The following is a 14,490-nucleotide window of genomic DNA, read 5'->3' on the forward strand; positions in this document are numbered from 1 at the left end:
TTAGGAGCACTCCATTTAAGAGTGTGCTCCTAATCTCAGCTCGTTACCTGTATAAAAGACACCTGGGAGCCAGAATCTTTTTGATTGAGAGGGGTCAAATACTTATTTCCCTCATTAAATGCAAATCAATTTATAACATTTTTTCCTGGATTTTTGTTGTTATTCTGTCTCTCACTGTTCAAATAACCTACCTTTAATATTATAGACTGATCATTTCTTTGTCAGTGGGCAAACGTACAAAATCAGCAGGGGATCAAATACTTTTTTCCCTCACTGTATGTTAACCACACTGTGTGTGTACACCTATGTTAACCACACTGTGTGTGACACCTATGTTAACCACACTGTGTGTGAACACCTATGTAACCACTGTGTGAACACCTGTGTGTGTGTACACTACGTTGTTACACCTGTTAACCAATTGTCTCAACGTGCATGTGTACTGGGTTTAATTAAAATTTAGTTTTCTTGATGAGTATTTCTGCCCCTTTATATTTTTCAACGCTTCTCACTTCACGTGATATTCCTCTGTTTGTCGTGGTCAACATCTTGTAACAACATGTTTAGTCTACTTCCTGTTGTCCAATCCACGAGACTGTGTGCTCACTGTGACAACGTACTGCCCGCACACCAATCAGGCGCCACGTGCCTCAGGCTCACCTGCGTCGTGTGCGTGCATCACTCTAAATAAAAACACCTAATTGATAAAGCAATCAATAAAATCGGCGTCAATCACTTAAGCGTCTCTTTAAAAGCGTGGACGTCTTTTAATTAAATATCTATTTGCCCGCCGGGAATCGAGAACGCCGCGGCCCCTGAGCTCTGGAATCGCGTCGCCCACGAAGCTTCTGAACACGCGGTGAGCGCCGAGCGCGTGTTGCGCAACTCAAACTTGTTGTTTTATTATTCAACTTCATTCGTTCCTCTCTCTGTGGTGTGGCGCGCTCAAGGCTCGTGGGCGACACGTCGTTCACTTCCACGTTGTCCGCTCGACTTCTTTAAAAAAATGTTACAATTTTTTAAAATAAAAAATAAATTTGTATTAAAAATTTTTTTAAGGAGTTTCTTTTAGTGGGTTTACCTATACAATGCATGGGTCTCCTTGCATATCTAGATTATATTTATTGGTTCAACAACAACTAGAACACCGCTGCCGGGTGACTACCTAACACGAGGTCTGATGACCCTGCGTAGTAAAGTGTTGTGTGTTGCTAAATTGGCTACAAAGTATGTTTAATGGATAGTATTATTCCACACAAACTTTGCGTTTGTGAGCAGGACTTTACGTGAAGGGATGACACACATGCACGCCACGTTTTTTATTTAAAATAGTTAAATTTATCAATGTCCTGGGTCACAAAAGCAACGTTTGTGAGATTTTATTTAAATTTATTTTTAATTTATTTTAGTTTTATTTATTTCTACCTACGTGACTTTACTGAAAAAAACCTCCGAGTATGAATCCTTGCAGTCACGAAAGCTTCAAATTTAGAATTTGTTGAGATTAACAATAGCCACTTTCTCTACTTTTGAGACATAAGCTATTAGATAATAAAACTGTACTACTAAGGGACAATGTTGTTGTGACACTGTTATTAATGGAGTGGATTATTCACTTCGCTTTTGTGTCCTGGGTCACACAAGCAACGTTTGTGTGGAGTATTAAGAGCCCACTTTCTCTACTTTTGAGGCACTAGCTATTAGGTAATAACACTTTACTACACAGGGACAACAATAAAACATGTTTTTGTTACACACTGAATTATCTACTTAATCGAGGAAATCTCTAAAGCTTTCGTGACTGCAGGGACTTGTCTTCTTGGTTCTTTCGGTAAAGTCGCGTAGAAGGGCTCGTTTTTTGTCTGAAATCCTACGGCCTTTCACTGGAAAAAACACCTCTGCGGTACTAAACTCTACTGATCTGGTATCGACAATCAAGGGGATTTCCCTGTCCCCAGACGACCTGCTTGTCAGTTTGGATGTGGTTTCCTTATTCACCAAAGTTCCTGTACCTGACACCATCGCAATCATTGAAGACTTGATTCATCAAGGACTGAATGCTGGGGTACCCCCCCCCCCCTGGTGAGACACTGCTTAACCAATACATACTTCACCTGGAATGGAACTTTCTACAAACAAACTGAGGGTACCCCAATGGGCTCCCCCCTATCTCCGGTTGTAGCCAACGTTTTCATGAAGAAATTTGAGACTGACGCCATCCAGACTGCCACTCTATGCCCGACCTTGTGGAAGAGGTACGTAGATGACACTTTTGTCATTTGGCCACATGGCCGGCCTGCTCTAGACCAATTCCTCGACCACATCAATTCCATACACCCAGCCATCAGATTCACCATGGAAGTCGAAAAAGATGGCAAGCTACCCTTTTTGGATGTCCTAATTAAAAGGAGACCTGATGGTTCAATGAGCCATTCTGTCTACAGGAAAGCCACCCACACGGATGCTTGCCTAAAACCGGATTCCCACCACCATCCATCCCAGAAAAACTCCCTCGTCAAGACTCTATACCAGGGGTCCTCAAACTTTTTAAACAGGGGGCCAGTTCACTGTCCCTCAGACCGTTGGAGGGCCGGACTATAGTTAAAAAAACAACTATTAACAAATTCCTATGCACACTGCATATATCTTATTTTGAAGTGAAGAAACAAAACGGGAACATACAATATTTAAAATGAAGAACAAGTAAAGTTAAATCAACAAACTTGCCAGTATTTCAATGGGAACTATGGGCCTGCTTTTGGCTAATGAGATGGTCAATGTCCGGTTCCATATTTGTCACTGCTAGTCGTAACAAGTGATGCAAGTGTGCATCCGTTAGTCTAGATCTGGTTGGAGATTTCAAATGTTTCATTCTGGAAAAAGTGTGTTCACAGACATAAGCGCTGCCAAAGATGGTTGCCATTTTGAGTGCATGGTTCCTGAGATGAGGATATGTCTCAGAGGGGAGAGATGCATAGAAATTATGAAGGCTGCTTGACTTGAATGCGTCTTTCAGAGAGTCACAATTCTGCAGTTCAGCCAGTTCCATTTGGTAAATTGTATCCACATTTTCAATGTCAATAGAAAATGGGTTATGGAAAAGCTGTATGTCCTGTTCATGGAGATGAAGCTCTTTAAATCTAAATTGGAACTCCTTTTGCAATTTTTCCAGTGAATCCACACATGTTTTGTTTGGGAATGCAACCAATGTTTTTTCCGCTAACAGATTTTGAGTTGTGGGGAGATGGCAGAAGTTTTCCTCCTTCACTTGTTTGATGAGGAGGCCTAATTTTACTTCAAATGCTTTGACATGTGATTACATATCACAGATGAGCTTCCCCTTTCCTTGAAGTTGCACATTGAAACTGTTGAGTAGCTCTGTTACATCTGTCAGAAAGGCAAGGTGCCATTTCCATTCTGCATCATTGAGCTCTGGTACTTTTTTGTTTTTTGAAAACAGAAAAGCTGTAATCTGTGGAAGTAAGTCCTAGAAACGTTTCAAAACTCTCCCTCGACTCAGCCAACGGACTTCTGTGTGGTACAGAACATCTTCATAGTCAACATTTAGCTCGGACAGAAATTCCTGAAATTGTCTGTGGTTTAGTGCATGATCTCTAATGAAGTTAACACAAGATACCACAATTTCATAACAGAGTCCCACTTCAGTGATTTACTACACAGCGCTTGTTGGTGGATGAGGCAGTGTATGGCTATTGGATGAGAATGGTTATGTTTGTCCATCTCTTGGTTAATGCGAGCAATTACTCCTTTCTTAGACCCCACCATGCTAGGAGCACAATCAGTTGTCACACTGGCTAGTTTAGCCCAGTTCAGCTCCAAACCATTCACAGTTTGGCAAACCTTTTCATAGATATCCTCTCTTGTAGTTGTTCCTTTGGTGCTTTGCAGTGCAGCAAGCTCTTCTGTGACTTCGAAATAGTCATTCGTCCCACAAATAAAAATTAGAAGTTGTGCAGAATCACGAACATCGTTGCTTTCGTCGAGTGCCAAGGAAAAATAGGAAAGTTTTTTTTGTGGAGTTTTGCAAATGCTGATGGAAATTGTCTCCCATTTCTTCAATCCTCCGTGTAATTGTAGGTCCTAAAAGACTCACTGTACTAAATAAATCGGCCTTCTCTGGACACATCTCTTTGGCAACAGAAAGAAGGCATTCTTTAACAAATTCTCCCTCAACGAATGGTCTGCCAGTGCACACTATTAGCTTGGCAACTTGAAAACTTGCTTTCAGTGATGAAATATTTAGCTGCTTCTGCTTCACAAAAGTATTTTGCGGAGTTAATGTATTTTTCAGTTTTAATATTTTATCTTTTCTCACTTCTCCGACCAAACAATCATATTTATCTTTATGTTGAGTTTCATAGTGTCGACATAAATTGTATTCTTTGAACACAGACACTATATTCTGGCATATCAGACACACAGCTCTTTCCTTGTACTGCATGAAAAAGTAATCATAAGTCCACTGTTTTTTGAATATCCTACACTCCGAGTCAATTTTTCTCTTTCTTGACATCATTGTTTCCTAGGGAGTCAAAATTGCTATTAGTAAAATACCAATATATATACAGCGCTACAAAAACAATATAGCAGCAATAACTTTGCCCACACAGAGACATACAGACTGCACTGCCCATCAATGCAGTCTGATTGGGGGAACTCCACTTTTACCCCAGGCTCACACTGGTGTGGGTGCCATTAAAAAGTTAATTACACCTGCAGTTTTGTTCACAGATCGCAGTGCGATCTGCGAACTCGCATAGGAATATGATCGCATGGGGGAGAAGACCCATGCGATCCACTGCAGGAAAAAAGGCACATGTGCCTTTTTTTCTTCCGAATCTAATGCAAGTTCAGCCATACAAGCATATGGCTGAACTCGCACTGCTCAGAGATCGCAACAGTATGAACCGGGGCTTACACAACATACAACATATAACCTCATATAATTGAATAGCAATCAGAATATAAATGCACTTACTGTCATTTAAATTGGGTTTCCTACTCCTCGGCTGTCTGTCACTGACTAGCACGGGAAAACAGCAGGCAGCCCCTCCAGAGATCAATCTGTTATTACCCCTCTATCATTTACTCAGCGGTGCGTGTGCTGGGGATCTACATCCCCAGCACACAGGAATATCACTGAGAGTGGAGCCGAGGGGCAAGTGAGGGAGCTGAGGGAGGGAGAGCCAGTCAAGCGCAGCCAGGGGAGGGCTGGCAGCCTTAGGCCTGGCGGGCAAATCCAGTCAATTGGCCCATTGAACCATTCACCAGCGCAGCCCAATGAGTGCCCACCGCCGCAGCTCAATCAGTGCGCCACCGCAGCCCAATCAGTGCCCACCACCGCAGCCCAATGAGTGCTCACCAGCGCAGCCAAATTAGTGCTCACAAGCGCAGCCCAATTAGTGACCATGGGCCGGATAAATGTCCTCGGCGGGCCGCATGTGGCCCGCGGGCCGTAGTTTGAGGACCCCTGGTTTAGACGGTACGGGAGGTCACGGTTTAAATTCTCAACATCCACCAAAACCAAGAATGGGCCAACATCCCACCCGAGTGGGGCGCGTGAAGCGCGAGGCGAGACCTGCGCTAGAAGCTGGTGCAGCAGCTCGATGCTGCCGGCGTGTGAGATGCCGACACGTGCAACCTTGGCCAAGGTCCCTTCTACATCCGCGCGTTAGCAAGTGAAGGTGCAACAGGGTGCAACACAATCACGCACGAGGCACTTGGTGTCTTTGGGCTTTATTTACGTTCCAATAAGAGATAAAGATACAGCGAGGTCCACAAAGTGCTGCAACGAACGCTTCGCAGCTGCTAAGGCCGCTTTGAGCTCAACGGCAAAAAGACCGAGTTTATCAGCGATGCAAAGTAAGCAACAACACCCCTTGTTTAAGGGACATTCAAAAAAGGTTACTAAATGTAACTTTTGCACTATTGACAGGAACAACTTTGTTCAAAAAGTTACTCGCGCTAAATCTTACAAAAACCCTGGGTAATTACGTAACAACTTTTGGTGCCTACATTTTCCATGTTTTATATGAAAAAATTAAAAAAATCAAAGTGAAAATCGCCATGGAACAGCATTAATGGCAGTATTTGCCACATTGAAGCATCATTTGTGCAGAAATGTCTATTGAGGTACAACTTACCATTCCCATCAACTCAAACCTTGGCAGTCAAATATTCAGAGGCATTACGTTGCAAACGAGGTCACGGTGCATAATACCACTCAATGGCAAAGAGGCTCAACTGTGCCGGTCGCCAGAGGCTTTCGTCCAATATCAAAACAAAAGTAACTTTCGGTTTAAAGTCTTTAAACGAGATGCAAATGGAGACCGCTCGGCCAACGAGTTCTTCAGGGTTTCCAGCCTCGCCAGCAGCTCCCGACGTCGAATCTGCTCGCGCCGCTTCTCCGCCTTGAGTCTCTCCTCCTCGCGCTTCAGGGTGCGCGAATATTCTATCGCGCGCTTCAGGATCTGCGCCTTGGCCGCCTTCTCGTCGTGCGCCAGCTCCGGTATGCCGCCGCGCAGCCACTGGAAACCCTTCTTGATGGAGTCGCGCCGCCGACGCTCCTGGTCGTTGTGCCGCTCGCCAAGCCCCTCCGAGCCGCCGGAGCTCCGAGGGCCACCGCCGCTCCCCGTCGAGACGGCGCGGGACGAGCCGGCCCCGCCGGCGGCGCCCCGGCTCCGCGCGGATCCCCGCGGCGCCGGCGGGGGCGGCGTCTTCGCCCCGCGCGCAGGCGGCGAGGGGGCGGCGTAGTTGTGCTGCTGCTGGTGCACGGGCGGCGTGGACGCCGGCGGGGCGAGTCGCCGCCGCTGCTGCCGCCGCTGCCGCCGGTTGTTGTCGTTGTACCGGGGGGCCGTGTTTGTGTCGTGCACGGCGCGTAGCGCCACGCTCGTTGTGGCGTGGCTCCCCTCCTCCACGGTCACCACGTCAATCTCTCCATCTTCCTCATCCGCGTCGTCGTCATCGTCTGCAGAAGGGAAACACGTATACGTCAGCAACGCAATGTAGAAAATGCAACATTATAAACCTAAACTGCGCAGGTGTAGTGCCAGAAGAGGGGAGGAGCTGCTGGGGGCTCTGGGACCCGAGACAGAGAAGCTCCTCGGCGCCAGGCGCTAGAATCCCAGGCACCCCAGACAGCTAAGCCCTTGGCACCACCAACGGGGGGGGGCTGTGTGTGCTCTGTGGGATATCTGGGGGCGCACACAACCCCACCCTCGTTGGGGACGAGGCAAAAAGGGCAGCTACCTGGCCGACGGGATGGCGGCGCACACAGTTGCAGCAGCTCAGTGTCTACCCGGTCGGTGCCTTGTATGGTTGTTTATGTTCGCGTTATGTCTTGTTTTGTGTTCATTTTGTCGGGCGAGTAACATCTTTAGCCGGCACGATCTCCTTAAGATCGGACTATGTTACGATCGGAGTGTTACAAGCGAGTTTCACCGTCTTCACAAGATTCCAGTGGAGTTAGCGAGGAGGCCCGGCTCTCCGTGGATTATCATCCCGGCGGGGAGGAGGGCGAAGGCGGCGCAGAGAGAGAAGACGGAGGCGAGGCTGCAGGGCCGGTGCGCTAGCCAGGCTACGGAGGCAGCCACTCAAACCACTGCTACCCAGCCTATTTCTCACGAACGCCAGATCCATCGCGAACAAAATGGATGAATTGAGGCTACAGACTACAGCGAGCAACGTAGTGAAGGACAGCTGCATTCTGCTTTTCACAGAAACTTGGCTTCATTCATCCATCCCGGACTCTGCTATTGAGCTTGCAGGCTACACAGCACAGCGCCAGGACAGAACAGTAGACTCTGGTAAGAGCAGAGGAGGGGGGCTCTGTGTGTACGTGAATAAGAGCTGGTGTACTAACACTGTGACTGTAGACAGCCACTGCTCCCCAGATCTGGAGTATGTGACTGTTAAATGCAGGCCGATTTACCTCCCAAGAGAGTTTACTGTGGTCATGATAACTGCTGTTTACATCCCACCGGATGATAATGCTAACTCAGCTATTGGACTTTTACATGGCAGCATTAGCATTCAGCAGAGCAAGTATCCTGACGCTGTGCTGATTATAGCAGGGGATTTCAACCATGCAGACTTAAAAAGCAGCACTCCCTAAATTCCACCAGCATGTTAAGTGTGCTACTAGGGGAACTAAGATTCTGGACAAGGTCTACACCAACATCAAACTAGGCTACAGGGCTAGACCACTACCGCACGTGGGCCAGTCTGACCATTTGTCCCTGCTTTTGATCCCTGCATACGCCCCCATCAAGAAAACGGCTCCTACCACACAAAAACTGTCGCCATCTGGCCTGAGGGTGCCACCCAGCAGCTGCAGGACTGCTTTGATAGGACCGACTGGGGGGTCTTCGAACATCAGGACCTGGAGGTGTTCACATATAGTGTATTGTGCTACATTAAAAACTGCATAGACACTGTCACTGTGGACAAACGCGTTCGGGTTTTACCCAACCAGAAGCCCTGGATGACCCGGGAGGTCCAGCAACTGCTGAAGGAGAGGAATATCGCCTTCAACTCCGGAGACAAGCCCCTCACAGTACAGCCCGAGCTAACCTGAAGAGAGGCATCTGCAAGGCCAAAGCAGACTACAGGAGGAGAATTGAGGAACGCCTGGACAGTCACGACAGCAGGCAGGTGTGGCAGGGAGTCCAGCACCTCACCAACTACAGGGCCAACCGCGGAGCTGCTGATGGTGACAACGCTCTGGCAGAGGAGTTGAACCTCTTCTTCGCCCGCTTTGAGGTGACACCACAAGGGACAGCATCACCAAACCTCACGGTCCACAGCAGCTTAAACCTCACAGTGGAGGAGCATGAGGTGAGGCGCACGCTGCGGGCCGTCGACCCGAGGAAGGCTGCGGGACCTGATGGCGTCCCGGGACGTGTGCTGAGGGACTGTGCTGACGAGCTGGCTGGAGTCTTCACAAGGATTTTCAACCTGTCTCTGGAAACAGTCCACCGTACCAACCTGCCTAAAGTCCTCTACCATAGTCCCGCTGCCCAAAAAAACCCACATTTGCAGCTACAACGACTACCGGCCAGTAGCACTCACGCCAGTGGTGATGAAGTGCTTTGAAAAACTGGTCCGGAGTCACATCATAGGAAGCTTGCCCCGAAACCTTGACCCCACCAGTTTGCCTACAGAGCGAACCGATCCACGGAGGACGCCGTGGCCACAGCACTACATGCTGCACTGTCACACCTGGAGCAGCAGGGGAGCTATGTGCGGATGCTCTTCGTGGATTACAGTTCCGCGTTCAACACCATCCTCCCACACAAACTGGTGGAAAAAACTGGGCGACCTGGGGATTCCACATTCCACCTGCATGTGGATATATAGTTTCCTCTCGGGCCGCAGACAGAGGGTCAGAGTGGGCCGTCATACATCCACAGCCCTGAGCCTCAGTACCGGCTCCCCCCAGGGCTGTGTACTGAGCCCCTGCTCTACTCCCTCTACACACATGACTGTGCCGCCGTCCACCATAGCAACACCATTGTGAAGTTTGCTGATGACACCACAGTTGTGGGGCTCATCTCTGGGGGGATGAGTCTGCCTACAGGGACGAGGTGGAGCGGCTGACAGCATACTGCAGGGGCAACAACCTGCTCCTTAACACCGCAAAGACAAGGAGCTCATAATAGACTACAGGAGAAAGAAACGGACACTCCACCACTAATCATCAGCGGGGACTGTGTGGAGAGGGTGGCAGACTTCTGCTTCCTGGGAGTCCACATTGGGGAGGGCCTGACCTGGAGCGCCAACAGCACTGAGCTTCTGAAAAAGGCCCAGCAGAGACTTTACTTCCTGAGAATTCTCAGGAATAATAACATCACACAGAAACTGCTGGTGTCCTTCTACCGAGCCTCCATCGAGAGCATTCTTACATACTGCATCTGTGTATGGTACACCAGCTGCACAGTGGCTCAGAGGAAAGCGCTCCAGAGGGTCATCAACACAGCCCAAAAGATCGCCGGCTGCCATCTCCCCACACTGGAAGAACTACACAGTTCACGTTGCATCAAAAAAAGCACAGAACATTATAAAGGACTCTTCTCACCCTGGACACTCACTGTTTGAGCTGTTGCCATCAGGCAGACGATTCAGATCAGTCAAAACAAGGACAAACAGATTCAAACAGAGCTTTTATCCTACAGCGATCACCACACTCAATAATGCTAATTAATTATTAAGTAATAGCGTTTACAATTGACTGTGAAATAGAGATGTGCAATGACAAAATGTAACCTTATGTGGGTATGTGGGTATACTTGGGCTGTTTTTATATATAGTATAAATTGATTATCTTTCATTTAATTTTATTTTATTTTCTTGTTTTATTTAATTTAAATTTATGAATGAGGCCCTGACTGGTGAGCATTTTAAATTTCGTTGTACTGGTGACAATGACAATAAACGATCTATCTATCTATCAATCGATCGGGGCCAGTCGCAGCTCAAGATCCAAGACCCGCCAGCCAGCCAGCTTAGGACCCTGGACCCCCTCGTCCCGCTTGTCCTTGTAAGGGCCGGGATGCTGCGAGGGCCAGCGGTGGGACTCTGGGACTCCCGGCTCTACGTCCTTGTGAGGGCGAGTTCCGAGTCCAGACCCCCCCCACCTTGGCTGGGTCGGGTCAGGTAGCCTCCCCTAGGGTAATTGTAGCCAGAGGACCCCAGAGCGTAGCCAGAGTAGTGTATCTAGGCTGTGTACCTAGGCTGTGTACCTAGGCTGTAACACAGTATCAGCACTGTTGAGGTGTTATATTGTAATAATAAAGAAGTTACTTCTACAAGTGTCTCCGGAACCCATTACACAGGTACAGGACCTGTTGAAATGTACACACGCAACATTCGTGTAGTGAGCTTGACAACTGTAAGTTTGTTGTAAACGAAGATGAACAAGCTAATTCGAGAAGTTCTCGTGACTGCAAGGATCCATACTTTTTTGAAGGATGTCATTGACCAACTTTAGCAGCCTCACAGTTCACTGCAGGGTTAGGGGTTAGGGTTAGGGTCAGGGGTTAGGGGCTCTGGGTTAGGGGTTAGGGTCAGGGTCAGGGGTTAGGGTTTAGGGGTTAGGGGTCAGGGTTCGGGGTTAGGCTCCTCCCCCCCCCTCTTAACCTCTATGTAATCTCGTGTCTCTCAGAGCTCGCTTCACTTGATACGTGATTTTGCTGTAACTGTTCCACCTGAAGATGGAAGCTCAAGTTGCCTCCGAAACGTCGTGATTCATTTCATGTTTGACCTGCGTGACTTGACCGAAAAAAACAAAAAGTGTGACCGCGCTAAACACGACCGAATAAAGAAACACGCAAAACAGCGTGCAAGTCTCACCCGAATCGCTGGACGTCTCGTTGCCGGGAGACATCGCCCCGTCCACGACATCTCCCCATCTCCCGCCCCTCGGGCCGGCAGGTGCCGCCCTCCCGGCTCAAAGGGCAGCATCTCGGCGGGCACCGCGGCGGCCGTGGGGCTCGGCACGGCGCGGGAGACCGCGGGCGGCGGCGGCGGCGCCGACTTGTCGGCGGGCGCCAGCCGCTCCAGCGTGGCTCTGGCCAAGGAGGCGGCGCTGCTCCACATGCAGTCCCGCAGCAGCACGGCTCCCACGGCTCCCACGCCGGCAACTGCAGCGGCGGGGTCCCAGACGTGGCCGCGGCTCGCCACTTCGCCGCCATCGCGGCTCGGATCGCCCGAGGGCGGCGGCGTTGGCGTTGAGTTCGCTCCGTCCGGCGCGGGGGGCAGGAGCTCAAACTTCTTCCAAATGTCCTCGCTGGGCAGCGTGGACTGGTGCCAGTCGCAGTGCAGCTCCTCGCCGTCGTAGAAGGTCGAGGAGGAGGAGGAGGAGTCATCCCTGCCGGCAGACATTGCGTGGATGATGACGACGCTGCTGCTACACGTGGTGATGATGATGACGCTACACGTGGTGATGACGCTGCTGCTACTTTCGTCACGCAACAACACGCCGCGTGGTGGCGGGTAGGGTTGTTGTTGTTGTTGTTTACATTCCACCACCCTCCTCCCTGTTGTTGCGTCTTGTTTAATTCTTCTGCAGGGGCCGCCGGGCTCGCCTGTAACCACAGCAAACAATAAAGAAAGCAGCGTCGTTAGCAAAGCGAGCAAACACCACGCAGTCGTAAGTGGCGCTGTTACTCATCCACAGCTCAATTTCATTCATCTCCGGGACGTTAAATTTCGATTTAAAGCTTTCGTGACTGCAGGGATTCATCTTCTTGTTCTTTCGGTAAAGTCGCGTAGAAGGGAAACAATAAAATAATAAAAAATATAAAACAATAACAATTCTCACGACGTTTCGTGTTGCAGTCGACACGTCGTGAGAATTTTTATTGTGTAGTGAATACTTGGGACGCAAGAGGGAGCGCACACACAGGGTGACATACACACACAGGGTGACACACAAAGATCCCCCATATAGCCTTAACAGACTGTAGGGGCAAGTGCTGTTAGCAAGCACCTATGAAGGCCGGAACGGTACACGAGGGGTGGGTGGCCAGCACCACGCCCGCCGCCTTTGTCTCCCTAGTGGCAATGTTTACACACGCACCAGGTACTCATTTGAGGCTGAGTCGACCTAGGGAAGGCCGGGGACCGGTTCAGACAATCGTCTGATGTTGGCCGTGAGCAGGAATCGAACCCGGGTCGCCAGGTTCATAGCGCAGCGCGCTAACCGCTAACTACCGCTCCCCATACAGCGTGACACACACACAGGGTGACACATACAGGGTGACACACACACACAGGGTGACACACACACACAGCGTGACACACACAGGGTGACACACACACGCACATGGTGACACACACACACAGGGTGACACACACATGCACACAGGGTGACACACACACACAGCGTGACACACACAGCGTGACACACACACAGGGTGACACACACACACAGCATGACACACACAGGGTGACACACGCACAGGGTGACACACGCACAGGGTGACACACGCACAGGGTGACACACGCACACGGGGTGACACACACGCACACAGGGTAACAACCACACACAGGGTGACACACACACAGGGTGACATACACACACACACAGGGTGACACACACACAGGGTGACATACACACACACAGAGTGTAACACATACATACACACACACAGCGTGTAACACACACACAGCGTGTAACACACACACACACAGCGTGACACACACACAGGGTGACACACACACACAGGGTGACACACACACACAGGGTGACACACACACACACACACAGGTGACACACACACACACACAGGGTGAGACACACACACAGGGTGACACACACGCACACAGGGTGACACACACACGCACACAGGGTGACACACACAGGGTGACACACGCACACAGGGTGACACACACGCAGGGTGACACACACACGCAGGGTGACACACACACAGGGTGACACACACACACACACACACACAGGGTGACACACACGCACACAGGGTGACACACACACGCAGGGTGACACACACACACACAGGGTGACACACACACACACACAGGGTGACACACACACAGGGTGACACACACACACAGGGTGACACACACACACACACACAGGGTGACACACACACACACACACAGGGTGACACACACACACACAGGGTGACACACACGCACACAGGGTGACACACACAGGGTGACACACACACAGGGTGACACACACACACACAGGGTGACACACACACGCACAGGGTGACACACACAGGGTGACACGCACAGGGTGACACGCACAGGGTGACACGCACACACACACAGGGTGACACGCACACACACACAGGGTGACACACACACACACACACAGGGTGACACACACACACACACACAGGGTGACACACACACACACAGGGTGACACACACACACACAGGGTGACACACACACACGCACAGGGTGACACACACACACGCACAGGGTGACACACACACACACAGGGTGACACACACACACACAGGGTGACACACACACAGCGTGACACACACACACAGCGTGACACATACAGGGTGACACACACACACACACAGGGTGACACACACACAGCGTGACACACACACACAGCGTGACACACAGCGTGACACACACCCACACAGCGTGACACATACAGGGTGACACACACACAGCGCCACCGAGTGACACACATACAGAGTGACACACACACACAGCGCCACCGAGTGACACACACACACAGCGTGACACACACACACAGGGTGTCACATAGTGACACACACACACACAGGGTGACACACACACACAGCGTGACACATACAGGGTGACACACACACAGGGTGACACACACACACACAGGGTGACACACACACAGCGTGACACATACAGGGTGACACACACACAGCGTGACACACACACACACAGCGTGACACACCACCAGCGTGACACACACACACAGGGTGACACACACAGGGTGACACACACACACA

General features: G+C 50.0%; 1 protein-coding gene across 1 annotated transcript; it reads right to left on the minus strand.

Annotated features, from left to right (window-relative positions):
- Nucleotides 1-6,296: 6,296 nt before the first annotated feature.
- On the minus strand, nucleotides 6,297-12,104 carry LOC121852803 (N-myc proto-oncogene protein-like; the record flags this gene model as incomplete). Its single annotated transcript, XM_042346700.1, is given in 5 exon segments — nucleotides 6,297-6,988; nucleotides 8,230-8,401; nucleotides 8,593-8,774; nucleotides 11,371-11,415; nucleotides 11,418-12,104. Coding segments are annotated over 5 exon segments (1,778 nt in total), but the record flags the coding sequence as incomplete, so codon positions are not given.
- Nucleotides 12,105-14,490: the final 2,386 nt, after the last annotated feature.

This window comes from Callorhinchus milii, unplaced genomic scaffold, assembly GCF_018977255.1.
Source record: "Callorhinchus milii isolate IMCB2004 unplaced genomic scaffold, IMCB_Cmil_1.0 Scaffold1387, whole genome shotgun sequence".
In the NCBI taxonomy this organism is placed as follows: domain Eukaryota; kingdom Metazoa; phylum Chordata; class Chondrichthyes; order Chimaeriformes; family Callorhinchidae; genus Callorhinchus; species Callorhinchus milii.